The 21569-nt window shown below is 41.3% G+C and overlaps 2 protein-coding genes across 2 annotated transcripts; one reads left to right on the top strand and one right to left on the bottom strand.

Annotated features, from left to right (window-relative positions):
- Positions 1-593: 593 nt before the first annotated feature.
- On the bottom strand, positions 594-3064 carry LOC120904582 (LIM domain-containing protein A-like). Its single transcript, XM_040314673.1, has 2 exons — positions 2793-3064; positions 594-2037 (listed from the first exon to the last, which is right to left on the bottom strand). The coding sequence occupies exons 1-2, from the start codon at positions 2796-2798 to the stop codon at positions 952-954; spliced, it is 1092 nt and encodes a 363-aa protein (XP_040170607.1). The 5' UTR covers positions 2799-3064; the 3' UTR covers positions 594-951.
- An 8994-nt stretch (positions 3065-12058) lies between these two features.
- LOC120904584 (zinc finger protein 512B-like) lies at positions 12059-12998 on the top strand. The gene is made up of 2 exons (XM_040314675.1): positions 12059-12139; positions 12224-12998. The coding sequence occupies exons 1-2, from the start codon at positions 12134-12136 to the stop codon at positions 12713-12715; spliced, it is 498 nt and encodes a 165-aa protein (XP_040170609.1). The 5' UTR covers positions 12059-12133; the 3' UTR covers positions 12716-12998.
- Positions 12999-21569: the final 8571 nt, after the last annotated feature.

Raw genomic sequence — 21569 nt, 5'->3', positions numbered from 1 at the left:
ACCGCGTGTTCCAAAACGCACGCCAACAGATTACTTAATACTTACGATCATCCCCCTCCGGCAGGAAGGGGTTCCAACATTGTGAAGATCTTCTCGGCTCCCGTTGCAAATCATCGCCACCGCGAGCCCGTCGTCGTCGGTTGTGTGCGACGAATCGAAACGAAATTGCGCTGCAGCGGAAGAGTTGGAGCCGCAGCGGAGGCTGGGAGTTACATTCGCCTTGCTGCTCATTTCCACCCCGAGGCGCGGGACCCCGTGGCTAATGAGCGAAGGAGATTGAACGATCGTTGCGCGGGGGATGCCGTACACGTGCGTCTCGTCGTCCGTCCACGATCGTCCAAACGGGCGAAAGCAACGGTCCATGTAACGAGGGTAAAAGTGTGCGTTATTGAGCAATATAGGCATACGCGTCGCGTGGTGGAGCGCGGTTGTATCATCGATCGGCTCTCGTGCGCGTGCACCGTGCGCGAGAAGCAAACATCTGGGTCACCACCTGAAAAACGGTTTCGCGTACAATCGAGAGAGAAAATGATCCACGATCGAAAGGCAAAACAGAGTGTGTTGTTTTCAATTTTCATACATTTCGTTTGTTTATTTACTATGAGCGTTTTTGATTCGCTTGCAGACAGGGCTGGGTCAATCGGTTTTGATTCGTAAGCTGCTACAGTGTTTGGTAGGGACACAGACAAACTTCTCGCAGTTGTAGGGTCTACGAGAAGTGACACCGCGTTCGAGACTAGAGAGACTGGTGGTTAATACGCTTAGCTACAATACAAACTATGCTCTCCAACTGGTTTGAGGCACTAACATGACAGCATGTTGTACTATGTTCCCCTCCCTGTGCAAGCAAGATCGAGCAATTGGGAAGAATTGGCGGCTAGAATGAACAATGAGCTATAGAAGATGATCGTTTACTACCACTAATTAAACTACAAGCTGTACGCAGAAAGATCACTGCGACGACTCCTTATCGGCAGGCTTTTCCGCATCCTTCTTCTGTTCGCTGGCAGTAGCAGCAGCAGCTCCAGTGGTGGTGGTGGCCGACGCCTTCTGATCGCTTTCCACCTTGCGCTCGATCTTCTGAGACTCCTCACCATACTGGTGCTCGTGATGGTCTTCCACGTGAATAGGTTCCGAGATGAAGTTGGTCGACTTGACACCAACGGGGCGGATGTCATGATGGACGACATGCTCCTGCTCGTGGCTACTATGCTCGTGACTCTGCAGCTCATGTCCCTGCAGCTCATGGCTCACCTGCTCGTGGCTGTGCAGCTCGTGGCTCACCTGCTCATGGCTGTGCTCATGCTCGTGGCTGTGCTCGTGGCTGTGCGACTCGTGCGACTCCACCTGCTCCACCAGCACCGGCTTCTCCACATACACCGGATAGGGCTTCTCCACCTCGACACGGTGGACGACCGGGACATGAACCTCCTTCTCAATATACACCGGGTACGGCTTGGGAATGTGCACTGGGTAAGGCTTCGGGACCTCAACCTCCACCTTGTGGTACACCGGCACCTTCACCTTCACCGGGTACGGCACTGGACGATCGACGTGCACCTTCTTCTCCACGTAAACTGGGACCTTCTTCTCCACCTCGACGCGGTACGGGACGTGCACCTTCACCGGCACGTGCACCGGGACCTTCTTCTCAATCACCACCTGCTTCTCCACGTTCACCGGGTACGGCACCGGGACCTTCTTCGTGATGATGGTGTGCTTTTCCTCCTTCCAGTTGTACACGGTCGGTTCTTTGTACAGGGGAGCGTACTGGTTGTGACGATACTCGGGGACAGCGTACGTCTTGAACTGTGGTACATGATGCTGACCGACGGTGATGTCGTACCCGAACGATGGTTTGAAGCCTCCCTGCAGCTCGGGTTCTTTGGCGTAACCGTAGCCGTAGTCAATCAGACCACGCTTGGCATGGTTCTTTTCGTCCAGCTTGCGATCCTGGGCTTCCTTGGTGGGGTTGGCTTTTTCCAGGCTGGCACCGGCCACCAGTGTCACCACCGTCAGACTCAACACAATGAACGTCTGCAATGAAGGGTGAGGGAGAGAAAACGTTGAGATGAAAACATTATAATAACTTATTAGTAATTAGAACTTCAGAATCACTGTGTAGTACTAGATTGAGTTTTTAATCAGTTTTTGAGAAAAAAAATTGAGCAAATTACAGGTATTTTGATGGTATCTTGAGCAGTAAAGGTAAATTAAGGTGATTGATGTAAATACATCAAGAAGAAATTGAGCTAGAACCACCCATTGGGATAACATTTGCAAACAAATGTTTAATTCTGATTATTGATAGGTTCACTGATCGATTTTTAGGTACTTTAAACGTGTCTGGACATCTTGGTAGCCTGATGACTCTGAACTGTACAAACTGTGGTTCTATTTTCATTAGAACCATGACTCAAAAAAAATAAATACATAACACATAGTAAAAAAGAGACGATCATCCCAAAGTAACATGATTGAATTCCATATCCAGTTTTTCATGGGTATTAACCGAAATAGGTAAATTATTCAATAAACACAACGGAAACTAAATACTGAACAATTGGTTATTTTCCCAACGTTACAACAAGGTTCACAAACATTAATTCTGGATCACGAAATGTTCAAGAACTCCAATCAGATCTAGGATTTTTAGCACAGCAACACACTGTCCTTATGTAATGTACACTAAATTCACAACATATTATATCTTCATAATTATGTTCACAATATATCATCACAAAAGTCCAAATGTCCTTAAGAATTTTTCAAACGCACAATCCACAACGCACCTTCATAATTGAGTTCAATCCTCAACCTTCTGTCTGTGTTGAGTTGTGAGCACGATCGAAGTTGGCAAGAAACACACTGCACCAAATACAAAACTAAAATAGCAAAATTCAGTTTCTGAAACACTGCTCTCACACGATTGGGATGGTACGAACGATCACAAGCGAATGATGCTTCCCACCGTGAAGCGTAATCAATTTATACCGCGCCCAAATTTTCCTCGAGCAAAACTCTGGCCAGAGCCAGAAGAGTTTTCCTCTGCGTAACGCGAAGATACGCAGCAGGTTGTTTTCGTTGCGTCTCGTTCATGCTCTTACACTTGCTGCGGTTGCTGCGATCCATTCACTCTCTTATCTGTGTGTCTTTCTTTCGCTGATCTTTACTTGCCCTGGTGGAGCCTCGCGAACGATCGACCATGGGATGGGATGATGAAAACACGCTCGCACGCTCACCCATGTTTTTGGCAGATCGCACACTGTACGGATGACAACAAATTAGCCAAGAGGTGGAGCATGTTCACCCCGTTTGCTTGTCACCGTGCGTTACGATAACGGCTACGGCTGACCTCAAAAGTGATGTATTTTTCATCGATTATTAAAGTGACCACGAGGGCAGCGCAAAAGAAGACGACGAGCGATGTAAGCTGTGTTTGTGCCGCACTTTTCGACACATCCTCTCCACCGGGATCGGAAAATGGAGTTGTCACAATAAGGTTTTTTTTCTCAATTGCCAGGAAAGAAAGACGCGTGCAAAGAGAGGCTTGAGAAGGTGAAAAATCAAAAGCCCACAATCGGTCGGCTGATTAGCCAATAATTGGCACACGCTGGTTACGCAGAGATCGCGATGTCGTTTGTTGATAAAAGAAAGGCCCTCGTAAAGCTTTCCTAATTGCTGCCACTGCCACAATGGTGAGTCTTCGCGCGCTAAATGGCCAGGGCAGTTCGATCATCAGTTTTGGTTTGCTTGATTGAGCTGCCCTGCTATTGTGCTGTGCGCTTTTTCGATAGTTTTGTGACCACTGGGAAGTGCGAGGAGCGAAATTGATTTTCAATCCGCGCGAAATCACTCCCCGAGACAGCCGAAATTGGCTGCCAATAAAGATGGCAAATCTTGCGTCTGGCCAAAGATGATAAACGGCAATTTTTATTTGGGAGGGCAAGTTGTCATAAAAACGATTCTTCTTCATCTTCCAATTTGCCACCGCGATGACCCTTTACTGATAGCGCGAGTGAGCGTGCGTGCAATGCGGCTACGGTTACGCAATGTAAGGCGAAAATGGTACCAGCGCTTTTCCAGGACGGCCAGTCGCTGCAGATAGATAAGCCGATAAATTGAACGCTTTTGTGCAATAAAAATGTGTGTCAATTGTGGGCATTAATGCCCGTTGTTCACCGTTTGCCAAAACCAAATGTGGATTAATTCCATTCCGTGCCGAACGGATGAGTAGGCTTCCAAGCGATTGACTTTACGGAGCGATGAGCTAAAGCACTGAAAAGGGGACACAAAAAAGGGCACTCGTTACGGGGCGCATTGACGCATCGGTGGTGATTGGTGGCGTCAATTATGCGTCAAAGATCAAATAAAATTACGGGGCTTTGCATAAAGAATTGCACAAAAAAATGTACTGTTTTAATAGCAAGCTAATAGAGAGTATAGGGGAAAATGGCTTTATTGCAACAGCTGGTATGCCTAAACGCGTTCGAATGAAGTGTAAGCTTATTACGAGTCAATAACTTGTTCACTGGAGTTTAGAATAGAGTATTTGCTCTTATTTGCTTTTAGTAAATCATTCTTCAATATTTGATGGAAACATGTGTTGCTAGTCGCTTAATTAGTCGCTTGAAAGGAAGGATCAGTTGAAAGGCCACTCTTTATAGAATATTTGACTGAATTTTGAACACATTTTACTACACATATAATCATACAGCTCCTAAAACTCCCGTACAATAATTATCCTTTAAGACAATCATGCAAAATCTCGCCGAAGCAGCTTTAAGCATGTGGACCCTCTGTGACACTCTGGTTGAGTAATTCATTGCCCATCGTTTGCCGCATGACCAGCTGAAGATGGTCGACAACCAGACCATGGCCGGACACCTTTCGCATCTGGACACCGATAGAAAACGGGATCTAGGGATGCCTGGAAGACAGGATATCCGTTCGAGGTGCAATAAATTGGCGAGAGGAAACAATTTTGCCCGGTGGCCCAAATGGCAAACGATCCGGAACTGAACGGCACCCACCAGAAGGATAAGGATAAGAAGGTGGGCAGTGGTCAGTGTCGTTTTGCGATCGGTATCGGAGCTGGCCGATGGTGGGTGAGCGATAAGAGATGCAAACGTGGCCAGCAGCGTAGCTGCAAAGGGTGTTTGCATGCGATCAAGCGGTCTGATTAGGGTTGAGGAAAGCTGGCTAGTTGGCTGGCTGGTTGGGAGTCAAAAAAGCGGACTGACATCCGGAAATAATTGAATGTACGCTAGCGATAATTTATGGAGCTCATAAAACAATATCCTATTACAGGGCCTGTCGATGCTTTGCTTCGAAGCGCCGGTAAGCGGGTTTTGGCCGGTGCGGTGATTTCTGACTGCTTGTTAGTGCAAGGTGGGTGTAGTGTGGGATTGTAATGAGACGGTAGCTGGTCGCTTGAAGATTGAAGTTCAAATGGTATTGGAAAGCGTACATAGTATATGAAGCGTAGTGTCTTTCATTGTGGCAAACGTAAAACCTCTGTATAAATCACTTGAGAAACAAATGAAGATATCCAATAATTTTACTTGATTCATTGCAACAAAATCATGAAATTGCAACGATATTTTGACTCATATTCCGGACAGTTTCGAGCTCATGTTGCCAATTACGGACGTTTTGATTCGAATGGCGGACAGCTTCAAAATTTCGTAAAAAATCTTCACATTCTCACACACGCGTTACAGCTATTTTAAAATAATGTGTTTATTTTGTTTTGTCTAAACAAATATTTTTTATGCAATTATTGACCATTTTCTTCGAGTATCAGCAATTTAAAACGTGTTTTTGTGAAAATCAGAGTGCAATATGATAAACCAGTCTTATTTTCACGTTGGTTATCACCTCTACCGGTTTGGGCCGTTCTTGTGGTACAGTCGTCAACTCGTACGACTTAATTGCATGCCCGTTATGGGTTCAAGTCCCGAATAGACCGTGCTCCCATTTGTAGGACTGACTATCCTGCTATGGTAACAATAAGTCACTGAACGCCAAGCTCACTTCACCAAGTGGGTACAGGCAGGCAGGAAGAAGAAGAATAACTTCTATCAAAGATTCCGTCAATGCATCTGGACCAGATTGTATGAAATTAGCGATGAATTTACACTGCAGTCGATTTGAAGCAAAACTGCTAAGAAAGCCTCTGGTTGTGAATGCTGACCAACAGTATATATTTATTTACCATGACATCAGGTCCTACTAGAAGGCAGACACATTTGTTGATGAATCTAGTACATCATGGCAATCATGGAAAATTAAATAACGGCATGGCCAGGAACTAGAGATGAAGAAATTCAAAAATAATATGATGAATGTCCGAAGTTTGAAGATGTCCATGATTCGATTCACAACTTTGGAACCAAAAAATCAACACTTTATTCTTAAAATCAGTTAAGAATAAAACATTTATCTACAACAAATATTAAATATAAATATTACTATGATCATTAAATTTAACATATATAACCTAACGATACAATTGGCTTCACTATTAGGGGCAATGGTACTGGCTTTTTTTAGAGTAAATATGTCTAATAACAGTAGTAAATATGTAAGTGACCGGTTTGCCACTTGATGTTTAAGATACCAATTGAAGTTTATGTTTGAGAAGCATATGTCTTTCGTTTTTCTTTTAGATATTGCATAGGTTTGTACTTTTGTGCCCGATTTAGCCGTTTAAATATTCAATCGATTAGCAACTTTTTGATAAATGCTTAAGAAAATAACGAGTTTATGTACACTTAAAAAAACAGAAAAAAACAAACAAATAAGTGCTTCTTAATTTACCTTAAAACTAGCTGTATTAAAAGGCAACAAATACCATCATGAAGAAAGCCAATTTTCAGGGAAAGAAACTATTCAAAATTAAACTTAAAATCATAATTTTCATGCACAGTGTCTCTTCAGCAGCTCGTTAATGAAATAAAATAGAAACAATTTAGCAAAACAAATGTCTCAAACGAAGCCAAACGGAACACCGAATTCCCTCCACTGAAAATTAAGTGCCTGATAAGAGCAATCAAATCCATTTCATACACTGCCACCAACCAAAACGCGTATCGTATTTGCATTTCTACACTTTTATCTGTTTTAGCCCGCACAAGCAGACAGGTAAGCGCGCGGGCGATTCAGCTGATTTGACGTTTTGTAATGAATAATGCAAACAATACACTCAAAACTCCCACCACCTCTGCCTCGGTGAGAGCCCACCCGAACCCTATCTCAGGGATAGTTAATTATTTATCACACAACCATAACCACACAGCCGGACGGAACGGCGTTTGATCTTGGGCGTGCTGCGTACTGAACCGGGCCCCGCTGGACCTTTGCGCGTCGTCGGATGGATGGGCATCAATCGCGTCATGCTGCAAAACCGTGAAAACCATTTGGTTACGGTTGCATGACAATTTAAACCCCGACGGAATTGATTGCATCACTGCTTGGGCGCTGAAGCACCGATTCCGATACGATTAGACTAATCATGTTGAGGGAGGGGGGGGGGTGGGTTTCTTTACGCCACTACCATTGGGCATCGGATGAGACACAATCATCCGAGATTTTTTTTTGTCGAACAGGGCCGAGGCAGGTTGTGTAAAGTTTCGTGGAAAAAAGGGCCCCAAATAATACACGCTCGAGCCCACGAGGTACGGCACAACCCCGAAACACCTTCCTTTTGTTTTTGCTCAATAGCACTAGATAATCAATCCCACTGGAAATTGCTAAACAAAGGCATTAGAACGTCTAAAATTATCGCTGCGGGGTGGTCGGGGATCGTTTTTTTTTTCGTTAGGCTCACTGAAAAGACGGTCTCCAAATGCTGGCAATATCGATTCACGGTAAGACGTGTAATTAATTTCGGTACGATTAGCAGGAGCAGAGGGCGCTAGGAATGGTGGCGAAAGCAATACGCACCAACAAGTGCCTGATGATCCGAGGGTGTAAACAAGCTTACCATGCCCTGGAGTGTTCTTAGAAGAGACGGAAAAAATACTAGGAAAAAGAAGGTGTTTCCACTGGGCGGAACAATGTTTCCTTCAGCAGAACCCCTTGCGAGTGAGGTGAAATTAAACGCGCGATCACTAGAAGGACGTTCTTGAAGCGTGCTGCTACTTCTGAAGGATCGTTGAAAGGAGCTGCGGAGCGAAGGAAAACAATGAACCATATTTGAAATCTGGAATTTCAATTCCATCCCCTGGGCGGACCCGCCATTTATTATAATTGCGGAAGGAGAAGTAGAAAGGAATAAAAAAACAACCGGTGTTATCAACTTTCAAACAGCGGATGCTGTTTTCTTACCTTACCGCGAGCGAGTAAGCACTTTGAAAAGAATAACTAAAACAGCAATAAAGTTGTAAAGAAAATAAAAGAAACTAAAAAGAGAAATGGAAACCTGCTGTTGCACAGCAGGTGGGATGGCCGTACCAAACCGTACCAACTTTGCATGTTTCCCTTTCCATTTTTACCGTCCCGATCGGTGTCTTTGTGTATGTAGGTGTGTGTATCCGGTCGGGGAAATCGTGAGCAAACGGAGGCTTCAACCGGTGTTTCTGTGCTGTCAATCGACGGGTGGTAGGCCCCCCCTTTTTTTGATGACGGACCATGTTCCGCCCCGGCAAAAATTGGCCGATGAGTGATGAGGGTCAAGGGTCAATTAAGCCAGGCCTAGACATTGTGGGGGAGGCGGATGATTTAGGCTGATGGAAATTCTTCGCCGCACATTAAGCGAGTTGGGTTCTTGAGGTTCCGTGTGTTTGCTTTTATGATTTATAAATTATATGTCCAATGAGAGTTGAATCTTTTGTAGCAGCTCTTTTACGAATATAATTGGTTCTGTATTGTTTATTTGAATTCAAAAGAGGTATTATTGCTGGGGTTTAGTTTATTTACAAAATTAGCTATGAAATGAAGTAGTTAATATTTTTAAAATAGCATGGCGCTCTGACAAGTTTTAAAAACAGATAAAAAGAACATGTGTTGCATGTGAGCTTCTAGAAAATGAATGTTGAGGTTCCTACAAATCGTTGAGCCTTTTTGTAGTAAAGTTGAGCTAAATAATTGTTCTTTCACACATTTTTAGTGGTTACTGTATGGCAGCTTACTGTCATCGCCTGCTGAGAGTTGGTACCAAGTTGCAGACGGCTTGATACTCTTACCGCGTGTCAGAACTCCTTACCAGCCTCATACCGTTAATTGATGGAAGGTTGACCTCATCAATCTTTGATTTAATCGAACCGTAAATTCCATACAATTTTGACAAGAGCTCGACAGAGTACTGAAAAGTTGCCAGTGTAGAAAAACAATTTACCTAATCTTTCTCGAAATTTCAGACGCAGCAATCCATGGATTCCATTGTATTCGATTTCTTAAAAGAGTTTTGAGCGATTTTTACTCCTTAGCGTGTTTTTTTTTAATGTGAGTGAATTTGTTTTTATACGTGTTTTTTTTATTGAAGTCGATTACTTTTGGCTATGAAAATGTAATGCTGGTCCCATCGTCGTGTTTTGCGCGCATTATTCTCACCAACTCTCTCTGAAGTTTGGTTTGGGGGTAAATAATTAATATTGTACATAGTTTATTGATCTTCATTTAATTTTATTCGATGTATTCACCGAAATCATTCTATTTCTGCATTCTAAGTCAATGCAGTCAACAAAATATCGTACTATGGCGATGTTATGAAAGATAAAAAGATCTAAAGCGATCTTATATCTGCAGAACATTATATATCATCGCATATAAAACTCCTTTGTTAAGGTCTTCTTTGATGACTACCTTTCCCCTGTTTAAGGTGACATCTATTGACATTTCATAATATGTTTGTACTCACGATCATCCTATGATCGTCGCTGTAAAACTGATCTATCATAGGAGTCGTAGTTTGCTAAGTTCTTTTAGGCTTTAAAATAGTGATGTTACACTTTTTTCAGTTATAGTTTTGTTAATTATTATTAATGACCGATTCGATCGCAAGGTGTTGTTCCCAGTAATCATCGATAGAGGGCGACACGGCCCACGTTTAGTGTGGTCAACGTTCAACGCTGATCGGGCCGAGTATTCCCGAACGCTTACGATCGGAGCTGCAGGAGAGAACAAAGTTCATTCTTTCTCCAAAAGCTTCGCAAATAAAAATCGATGCTTAAAAAACGCTTGATTTGATAAAAACAATTTACTTGGGCTGAAAGAAATAATCCTGTTGCAGTTCGCAACAAGTTTATTATTCTTTCATCCAAATTATACACTATCATATCATGTCAATGATTTCATGACAGCGTCTGATCTGTGACAACCTTTGATTTGATTTGATTTGAACGTTTATTTGATCATTATTTCTTATTTCTTATTGCTGTCGCTTTTGCTATTGCCCGTTTTACAATTTTCTACAAGTGTAGTTTATAAGGGTATGCTTTTGTTGACTCACCATGGAATGAATCATCTAATAGCAGACCACGAATATAATTCCAGGATCAATTGGTGCATGGTTTGCCTCTTTTGCCAGTGACACTTGAAAGGCCTTTAAAAAAGTAAGATTGTAATTTCAAATTAATTCAAAGGCATTTCTTCATCTCTAGGTTAAACTTTTAACTTGTTTTACCAACGCTTTTCAAGGGCAGGCGTTAATCGAAGCATCATTATTCAACGAATATCAGGAATCACGGTCAATAATGTTACCGAGGTTATGTCTCGATGATTCGTGGTCGATCCATCTCACCGTTCAACATTCATTGAATTCATTTGGTGATTGCCTAAAAATGTAATAGTTTATTTCAATGTCACATGTTTTACAACATTCAACTTGCGCTGTTCATGAAAAAAACACGCCCTATCTTTTTATTATGCTGTTTAAATGTTGAAGATCAGTATTTATCATCTGATGACCTCGCACAGAGGATGCGGTTGATGCAATGCACTCACTATCAAACGAAACAATTCACTCCGTCTCATAAAAATATCCACCCTCTGACGCTGATGCTGAGGCACAACATTTCACGAACACTTCCTGCGTGTTCCGGCCGGCGACTTTCCCGACCGTTGCGCACATTCTTCGACGTGTCTCGCTACATTTCACTTTCATGATGCAAACCTCAATCGCAAAATCGCACAACAATACAAACCACCGTCTGAACGAAAAAAAAACCCGCTCAAGACGCAACGACCCGTGTCGCATGTCGCCTGTCTAAGAAATGGATTTCTGTCTCACCCACTGCTCTTTGCGGTTAAGCTTATGTTTTATACACCTTGGTTGGTAAAGCGTAAAGCGCTGCCCCGAGGTCACTACAACTGAAGCAAGCCGACGCGTGGTTATCACGATGTTGTGACGGGTTATTATCACAGCAGCAAAGTGTTAGTGTTGCAAGATGGCACACGGCTCCTTCTTCACGATAAAGGGTCAACACACGCGAACGTTCGTCCTCCGCTTCGCCAAAGCAAGCCACACACCCATCGGGTGGGCCTCACTCAAACTGACCGGGCAAACGCAGCATTGGCAAACTGAGACGATGCGTAGCTGTAACTGGAGCGTTTAGCTGCTTGAAAATGCAATAAAAACCTACCTTCAAAGATGGACCAAAGCTTCCCCCGACCAAAACAAAAAAAGAACTGCAGAACAAACCGGCAACATTCGAACGGTTGCTTTTGCGGTGGCTTTTAGTTCGCCGCACACTGTGACGCAATCGGCATTAGTTTCGAGCAGTGAGCTGCACATTTCTCGCACTGCTAACGATCGTTTGAAGAAGAAGGAGCAAGAAGGGAAGGGTGAAGGGATTGGTACACAGTGAGGTGTGTATGTCATACGTGTATCATGTTGGGGTGCACGGGGCTCGGAAAAAAGGGAGGGCCTTAACCGTGAACGGGGCCGATTTGAATTGTAGCGGGTCGGCCGGTCGGTTCGGGCGGCTGTTTTCGGGGGCGATTTGGCGCACTCATTAGGTTTGCTTTTGGCCCTGCTCGGGCTCGGCAGTGAGACGAACAATGTGCACAAACGTATATAAAGTACGGGCGGGCCACCGGTAAAGACATCAGTTAGTTGCGATCTGTTCAGCAGTAAGCTACTCGCACCAGTCTTTCCACCCAAACCAATCTACTACCCAAACGTTCAATCATGAAGGTAAGGCGAGCACGGATATCAAAGTGAAAGCTTCTGAGCCATGTTCACTGCATAATTTCACCCTTTCACACACGATTTTTGCAGACGTTTATTGTGCTTTCGATCGTGGTTGCGCTGGCGGCAGCAGTCCCCGTTCCCGACTCGAGCGAGAAAACCATCGAGAAGCGTGGCCTGAGTGAGCTGGAGAGCCGATCGGATCATCATCACGTGAAGCACGTCACCATCACGAAGAAAGTGCCCGTCCCGTACCCGGTCGAGGTGGAGAAGCATGTGCCGGTGCCGGTGAAGATCCCGTACCCGGTGCACGTCGAGAAGAAGGTCCCGGTCATCATCGAGAAGAAGGTGCCGGTGTACGTGGAGAAGAAGGTGCCGGTGCACGTCGATCGACCGGTGCCGGTGGAGGTGAAGGTCCCGTACGAGGTGCCGGTTGTGCACAAGGAGTACGTGGAGGTGCCCAAGCCGTACCCGGTCCATGTGGAGAAGCCGTACCCGGTGTACGTGAAGAAGCCAGTCTACATCGAGAAGCCAGTCCCGGTCAGTGTGCATATTAAGAAGGTGAAGAAGCACCATCACTAAGCAGTTAGCAGGAAGGAAGGAAGGATCGATCGTGGTGGCACCGTTTTTAAGGTGTGATATAAGTGATCGGTGTTTGGCGGGTTGTTGATGTGAGGGCGAAGAGGAATAAACAGTGGTGTCTGTGTTCAGCACCAAACAGTCAGTCAAGGCGATGAATTTCGCCGAGACAATATATTAAAATGATATCTGAGTTGTATTACTGGGTTCAATACTTTCCAAAATCTCAAGCAATTTAATAAAAACAAGAAAATAATAATGTTTACGGAAACAAGTCATTCAAAAAGAGATGTTTTTCTGATGTTCTACAACCTTGTCCTTTTCTATCTTATTTCTTGCATTTATTAGGTAATGCAATTATCTGTTTTATGCATATTAGTTTATTTTACCATGTTTGATTTTTTTTGCATTCGCAATGTTTGAGAAGGATTCTTAAAGATAAGGTCATTGTCTTTTTTACATTCTTTATGATTATTAATACATCTGATTATTTATTTGTGTATTTTTTGTATTTTTATTGATTTGTTTATTTTCTGTAGTTGTTTAGCAATAAATATAAAAAATGATAACTAATTTTAATACATTATTGATGTATTCTAGATCTGTTTTACGTCTAGCTTGCGTCTTGCTAAGCATGTTAAAGGATTGTGTCAATAAAATTATCAATATTATGCCAAAATAAGAATACTTCAGTTCATTACACTCAAAACAGTAGACGCCAAAGAATGGCTACATATTCTGTAGATGGATTTGTTTTGCTCTGATTTTCATTGCTATGATGGATGAATATTGCTATAAACATTGGCAGGAAGCGAGAAACTGCTTCTGAGGACTATATATGAATCCTTGTTTTTCCTAACAGTCAAATGAATATTTGTCAAAGTACATTGGACAGATGTCGTAATTCATGGAAACATGTCGTAATTTATGGATCTGGTACAGAATACTTCTTTTATGCCTAGATATTTGTATGTTTATTTCTTTTATGTGATATGTTTCTGCTGTAATATTATTCTATATTATAATAATGTGTCAAATTCGTAACAACTTATCTTAATTGACTAATTCCTGAACTTTCCTCTTTCAATTTTCAACTTTTTTCTATTTATACATATTTATTTATTGCAATTGTTGAGCATTCAGCAAGATTTTTTGGTTATTTTTAGCATTTTTACCATACAAACGCGTGCTTGCTAGTTAAATTGTCGGCCAACTGAAGAACAAAAAGCATGCCAATCATACTAAAAAATAATAATAATCAACAAGTTCCTCCCACTCAATCAAAGCGAATCGGTAGCTGGAGTAGTTTGATCCAATTGTTTTTTTAGTTTAACAATTTCGTGCTCAGTTAAGCGTACAATATGGCAACGATTCTTATTACATGAAACTATATCACAATTTTATGTAAACTATGACAATGGCTTAGATCACTGCCTCTTTGATTCAGATTTAAACTCTGGCTTATAATTGACTTCTTTATGTGTATAATAAAACTTTTTCTAAATTGATTTTATATTCCAGTTTTTATGTAAAGTTATCTTTTGCGTTGAATGTTATATGCTTTCATAAATGCGTAAATCATTCATTAAAGCTCAACAAAATTCAGCCTTTACTGGGAGGAGCATTGGGACAGCCGAGGGGTATAATTCTGGGCAATGGTAATAATTTCCCATCAACTCAAAACAAGACTAACAAGCTCATCGAAATTGTTTACCAAGCATTTTCATATAATACGATTATAAAAAAAAAAACTTCCATCTTGTTATGTTTTACGAACCGCCTCGCCGCTAACAACCAGGCGTCTCCATGAGCCCCGGGAACCACGCTGACCTCTTGACGGTAGCGCAGCGCCATCTACCGGTTGCACCGAACGATCACTTCTCCGTCCGGTGCAACAGCAGCAAGAGTGAGTAATTTATTGCCTTTTTTACCCCCCGGGTTTTACACCACCCTCCCCACCCTACGCCAGGTAATGAGCGTGCATTCTTTGCGTTGTTGTTTGTGATAAAAGAATTAAATTGCACGGTAGAATAACATTCAGTGGAGCAGTAAAAAAAATGGCTGCTTCAGCAACACAAAACGCTACCTAGTTTACCGGTTCCGATTCCGAGCGCTTCCGGGGCGGGAGCAGGGCAGCATTTTATTAAATTTAAACTTAAAAAGTTGACATTTTCTTACGCTGCATTTCGCGGAAACAAATGCAGAACGAAGCCGTCCATTGGAACGCAAAGGGCAAAATTGTGAGGTAAACAAAAATTAAGAGCCCGACAGGCCCCCTATATCTCTCTATCTTGCTTTGCCCTTTTCTTTCCTTGTTTTGCTCCAAGTGCTCGGGATGCATCGTTTCATTGAATATTTGCACCAGCGAAGCGGGCGGGAAAAAAATGGGAACGCAGTTCTTGTGCGCGACCCATAAATTCAAATTTCAAATCATGCTGCACGCGCTTTGTTTCTTTTTGATTTCTCTCACTCTCTCTCTCTGTCTCTCTTGCCTCGTGCCTTTTCCCTCTTTTTGCTTCGCGTGTGTGGGTGTTTTGTTTTTTCGGGGCCCGGTTCGTTTCATGTTTTTGAAATATCTTTCTGCCAGCTGGTGCAAGCGCGCCCCGTTCCGCGCACGGGTGTGGCAATGTGCAAAAGTGCAACAATAAAAATCTCGCTCGAAAGTCTCGAAGCAAGGCCCTGCCTCGGCCAGGTGTGGGTTTCGGCACAAGGGGGAAACGGAGGCATCGTTTTTGTGTATCGCTACAGTAAGCTTTCGGTTGGTATTTGCGCTTTTCTTTCGAAAACCTTCACCCAAACCGCTCTTTCGCTCTTGGTGTCAGGTTTCCCCCAGTGCAGCTGCACCTTTCGCGCTTCTTCTGCCACGTGTTCTAGCAATGGTGCTGGTATGGCTGTCTGTGTGTGTGTGTGTGCGCGTTCCTGTGTTTGCCGTCCTTTCGCTGGCAATGAATCCTTCTTTCCAGTGTTTCCCAGGCACCGCGTTTCTTCCCTTGTTGGTGCCACATATTTATGAGTGCGGGCGAAAATTTCCATCCACCCAAAGGCCCAACCCCCTTCCTCCCACTTCTTTTTTACAGTTTTATTTCCCGCACGAACAATGCATCCATAATTTATACGCGAATGAATGGCGAGCGTCTCTGGCACGGGGAATGCAACAGTGGCCAACGGTCCGGGGCTGGGCGGGAAAGTGCAAAGCATATTCCTGGTGGAAGGCATTATTGGTGGCGGTAGAGTAGAAGGAGGAGAAGGAGCAGGCGCTGAAGAAATGAAACCGATCTACCAGAGCAGAAGCTATGGTAAAATCTAATAACGTAACCACACAAAAACAAAAAGAGGCCCCCACTTCGCCCCACCACCCGACGGTCTGGAGCGTTCCAGGCGCACGTTGTTGTGCGAACAAGGGCGGTGGAATCTCGTGAGGAGTGTGCATAAAAATCGCTCACCACAAAACACGAGAAAACAATGCCAGACACACATCCATTCACATCCATTGGGGCTGGGTGGCAGGAAAACTTTTCGCCCTCGCCTGCCACCGCGCTGGAAGCTGCAGCAAGAAGCCGTTCTATGGAATGACACAAGCGCCACAACAAAGCTTGCCGGGACAGGGAAAGGACGAGGTAGGTTTGATTATAACTACATGCACAAAAACGCCGGATCGTAAAAAATCTTTACACAAATCCTGTCAACGAGCAAACGGCGTTCGCCTCCTGTAGCCAATGCTACAGGACCTCAGCATCGCAAATCATTTCTACCATTGCCCATTTCATTGCCCCCCTTCTCCGTGATGAAGGACCGTTGGGATTTTCAAAAAGGGCACAGACTACTGCAACCATCGCACACCTTCTCCATACACGATCGTGTAGTGACCGCTTGATAGTGACGTTTACTATGACGATGGCGTTCAAAGGCATGGTAGGCGAGCTTTAAAGCTCCAGCCGTATTGGAAAAAAGTTGAGGTGACGACGGAGAAGAAAAAGAGAGAGAGAGAAAGAGAAGGAGAGAGAGAGAGAGAGACATCGAGGTGTAGACAGAGGAAATACTTGGTTTATTTGGGTAATTATTATTAATTACATCATGAAAACGATCTGATGAGAAATCTTAGTATTGATTTTTAGTCTTTTTTGCAGCAATGGACACTTGTCAAAAAAACAGTCTCAACTTACTGGTTGAGCTCCGGTTCAATGCCACCTATTGAATATGTGCTTTTTAATTGGCATTTTTTTCCATACAAAACCCAATCTGATTTTTTTCTTTACAGGTCATGAGATTTTTGTGCATTTTTCAAAAACCGGGTTCTTGCTAATCACGAAAAAATTAAATAATTTAAAATATTGTGTTCATAGTTTTTGTCCTCATTTTCTACGTTATTCTTAAGGATGATGTTGTGTCAGACGTGTACTAAGATTTCAAAGCAGCTCGTTAATTCCACGTGGCGTTATTTTGTAATTAACATAATAATAATAATATTAATAATAATAATAATAATAATAATAAAAAAAATAATCATAATAATAATAATAATAAAAATAAAAATAATAATAATAATAATAATAATAATAATAATAATAATAATAATAATAATAATAATAATAATAATAAACATAATAATAATAATAAACATAATAATAATAATAATAATAATAAAAATAATAATAATAATAATTATAATAACAATAAGATTAATAATAATAATAATACTAATAATAATAATAATAATAATAATAATAATAATAATAATAATAATAATAATAATAATAATAATAATAATAATAATAATAATAATAATGATAATAATAATAATAATAATAATAATAATTATAATAATAACAATAATCATAAAAATAATAATAGCAATAATAAAAATAATAATAATAATAATAATAAAAATAATAATAATAATAATAATAATAATAATAATAATAAAAATAATAATAATAATAATAATAATAATAATAATAATAATAATAATAATACACTGTAGTTCCTAATATTATATTTTTTATATCTTCATGTTCCTTATAAACGTCATCAATTGGAATGAAAACCATCGATTTACAGGATTTACTCTACTTATCTCTTATCAAACCGTAGCACTGTTATGTCGGCAGTAAAAAGGCTTCCTAGAATTGTTTGTACCACGTACTGCTAAAGGTCAATTCTTGAAACGGTGAAAATGGAAATAAATTCTTTTTCCAACTATATGAAATAATACTTGTGAATGTTATTAATGCCATGTTATTTAAATCGTGTAAATTAATTTTTAAGAGCTGTTTGTTTAATTATAGTTGCACAAGATTTTCTTCAAACTCTTGCCCTCGGCGATGCTCCAATTTAGTCTCCAGCAAGTGGCAAAAGTGTAAGAGCATTACCACATTGAATTAAAAATAATTAATATTCTTCCACTGACTATTCTGTTTTCAGTGTGATAATTTATCAAAATCATCTCAAACCTGTACTGAATGAGTTATCAAAACTACACTGCCCCTTTAAGCACCTTAAGCTCTTCCCGGCATTAACAAGCAAAGTTTCTCCAGTTCCTCAAACCACAACCCTGCTGCTTGATGACACCGGACCAAACATGCGGCAAAATGTGTTATAACCGGTTTCATGTACGAGGTGCGATTAAAATTACTAGCCCGTTTCATATCCACATACACACACACGTTAAGTCCATTCGCACAAACGCAAAGAACGCGAAACAATAAACCTCTGCAAGGAGCTTCTAAAAAGGAAAGGAAGCAACGAAACACACATACAAAAAGAAAACAATTAGCTGTCATGCCCGTAAGGCCAACGCCGGACCACTTTCCTTTCATGTGTCTGGAAAGTGCACACGGGCCAATTTAACCGTCACCGAAAGAGAGAGAGAGAGAGAGAGAGAGAGAGAGAGAGAGAGAGAGAGAGAGCATCTCAAAACGAAACCGGCACTGCGCAGTATAATAAAGTACGCAAAACATACCAAAAAAACTGCACAGAAAATGTAAAATCCGAACGCAAATCCAACGTGTGGTCACTTGTTAGGCAGTTGCGCTTGGCGTGAGGGGTGTGAGTAGTCGTGAGACAGCGAACATTTCGCACAGATGACGCTGATCCTCACTGATATGGCTGTGTGTGTGTCTGTGTGCATGATAGGGAAAACGACAAACTATTATTACTATTCTCTAGCAATGCGACTGACCACAATTCATCCTTGCCGAGGTGGTGCTGCCGGTGCTGCTCGTACTTGTCCAAACGCGAATGGTGTCGCTTTGGGGTCTCTTGTTTCAATATAGCAACAACCAAAAAAAAAAAAACAGCTCATACCCAGACCCACAGACATACCCAGAATTGCATGTTTCAGCCACGGGCCAACTAAATCTTGAATGTTTCGGTGCCTTTATTTCCACTGTCCTCGTCCTTGTATCGCTCGAACATGTTGCTTTTGTTGTTTTTCGCTCGTTTCAAACATGCAAGCTTTCCGGTACTTTTCCCCACCGTTCGCATTGTTTCACAGGATTCGCCCCTCCCCAAGCGGAACTAGTTCGCGTTTCATTTTCAGCAGCAGTTCCAGTACCTCCTGCCCTCTCGCCTGGCCGCAATGGTCCTCGCAAAGCACGCGGCTGGCAATTATTATTAGTCCATTTTTCATGCAGTTTTTTTCTCCAATTTTCTCATGAATTTATTACAACGCGAAATTGATGGCGTTTGAGTTGTTGTGTTATTTTTTGTATGTCGTCGTTGTTGCTTTCAATGGTGCGCGAAATTCGTTAGTGTGTGTGTGAGCACCAGCATCAACGAGAATTTGCATGTTGTTGATGTTGTTTTGAAGGGGATTTTTTTGTTGGTACGATGTTGCAATGTTGCCATTGTTTCCTGGTTATCGTACACTGGAAGCAATTTAGACGGGAAGATCATCCGCGTCATTGTCATTTTACCATCCCAATTGAGAGTTTTTTTTTGTTTCCCGAGAATGCATTGTAACGCTGTTGTAGAGCAATTTTCCACTCGACCACCCGACCCAAAACGAAAAGAAGAGTGTCGATCGTTTCGCGGGAATGCTTTCTATTTTCCTTCCTATTAGGTTAACGAAAATTCGTTTTATTTTCCAATCTCGTGCCTTTTGCAACGGGTTAGAACGATTGCAGAAAAGATCACTGCACGCTGTGCAGGACGATTTCTTTTCTCCGAAAGCGCTGCACCGTTAACATTGTGTACCATGTGCCGATGATTCATGTTAAATGGTTTTCTTTTTAATTTTACATGTTCTATTTCATTACACTCTGGTGTGGTGAAATGGTGCAACGGAGTGAGCAGGGAACGTGCAGGATGGAAGGACGCAGGACAGTGTCCAGTGTCCAGATTTGCTGCATGTTTGGTTTCTGGCACAGTTTAATTGGCCGTGCTATGCTGCGTGGTTTCCATGTTTAATGCGTTTTGTTTTTGTTTTCATTCGTACGTTTTGTGTGTGTGTGTGTACTCTTTTTCATTTGTTACATGCGCTTTTCTCATTCTCTAGCTCGTAACTTTTACATTGCGTTGCGTTGTAATCTGGCGGGTTCGATCTGGCGGCAGCAAAAAAGGAAAACGACGAAAACGCGAAACATTCCAACGTTATAGAGCACAGTTACTGCTTATCTGGTGTGAGTAGTGTTACTGTTTGTGTTAGTTATACTGTTTGGTTTTATTAAACCGTTAATAGGAACAAATAAAAACGCATTAATTTCGTGCAATCTCTGACAATGTTAATGCATAGATAGAGACTATATCTTTTCTTGTTTTACGTTTACTAATTACCTTCATTTCAATGGGATCCTTTACTAGACTTAATCGTAAAAATAAACACAATAAAGTAGCATAAGAATCCATAATTTTAAACCATAACTTTACTCGTGCAAAAAATGATAGGAGATACGGAGAAGGTTTTACGTTTTACAAATTATTTAAAGTTTTAGTTAAAAGATGATTCATCGAGTGTTTTGGATATTTTTTATTGTTTAGTTTGTAATTGTTTGGGAAGTTTAAACATAATTTCAACTAAAGTTAGTGGTTGTTCTCTTTTTTGAATGATTTTGAAGAATTTTAGATTTATTTTTAACTGATTTACTATACTTCTCTTTCTTTAAACTTGTGCTATTTTTCCTAAAATTGTTTATGTTTGAGATCTTCTCTCATTTTCCATCTTTTTTATTATTTCATCGCTTCGTTAATTTTTAGTTAATAATTGAAGTGTTTATCTTATGAATGCAAATAATTATTTTTAATTTTTATGTTACTTTTGTAAACGTAAGCAGCTTTACGCAAAAGGAGTTTTTACTTGTTAAGAATTTTTACACGAATTATTGTTGGAGTTAAAATGATTTTGGGGATAATTGTGTAAACAATATTGTATATTGAATCACGAAAAGCATTAAAGAGTCCCCAGAATGAGAATTGTTGGAGAACTTGTTATAAAAAGAGTAAATGTTAAGTTATATTCAAATTCATCTAATAAAACTTCCTGATTTTTTCTTATTTTCCAAACTTCCTTAAGAGTTCTGAAAGTTACTAGTGATAGAAACTTATTTTTAATTAAATAAAGTACATGAGAAAGTGTGATACATTTCTCCAACTATCCAGCAAGTACCACTCAAAATGATGCCTCAATGCAATCCTGTTAAAAGGAATCATCATTACAATAAAACAATGACAAATAATAGCTCAGTCAAGGGAGCTTTCATCTCGCTACATCCCGCTACATCCCTTGCATTTAATTTTCCAACAACTCACCTGAAACCGAGACGGTTCTATCGGTACAACCACACAATTACCTTGGTAGCCCTTGGTAGCAACGGTGGCAACAGACAAAGCAGCAGAAATGGTAAAAATAATTGATTGCTGG

This window comes from Anopheles arabiensis, chromosome 3, assembly GCF_016920715.1.
Source record: "Anopheles arabiensis isolate DONGOLA chromosome 3, AaraD3, whole genome shotgun sequence".
Classification (NCBI taxonomy): Eukaryota; Metazoa; Arthropoda; class Insecta; order Diptera; family Culicidae; genus Anopheles; species Anopheles arabiensis.
Note: the sequence above shows the minus strand (reverse complement) of the source record. Positions and strands in the feature narration are given on the sequence as shown.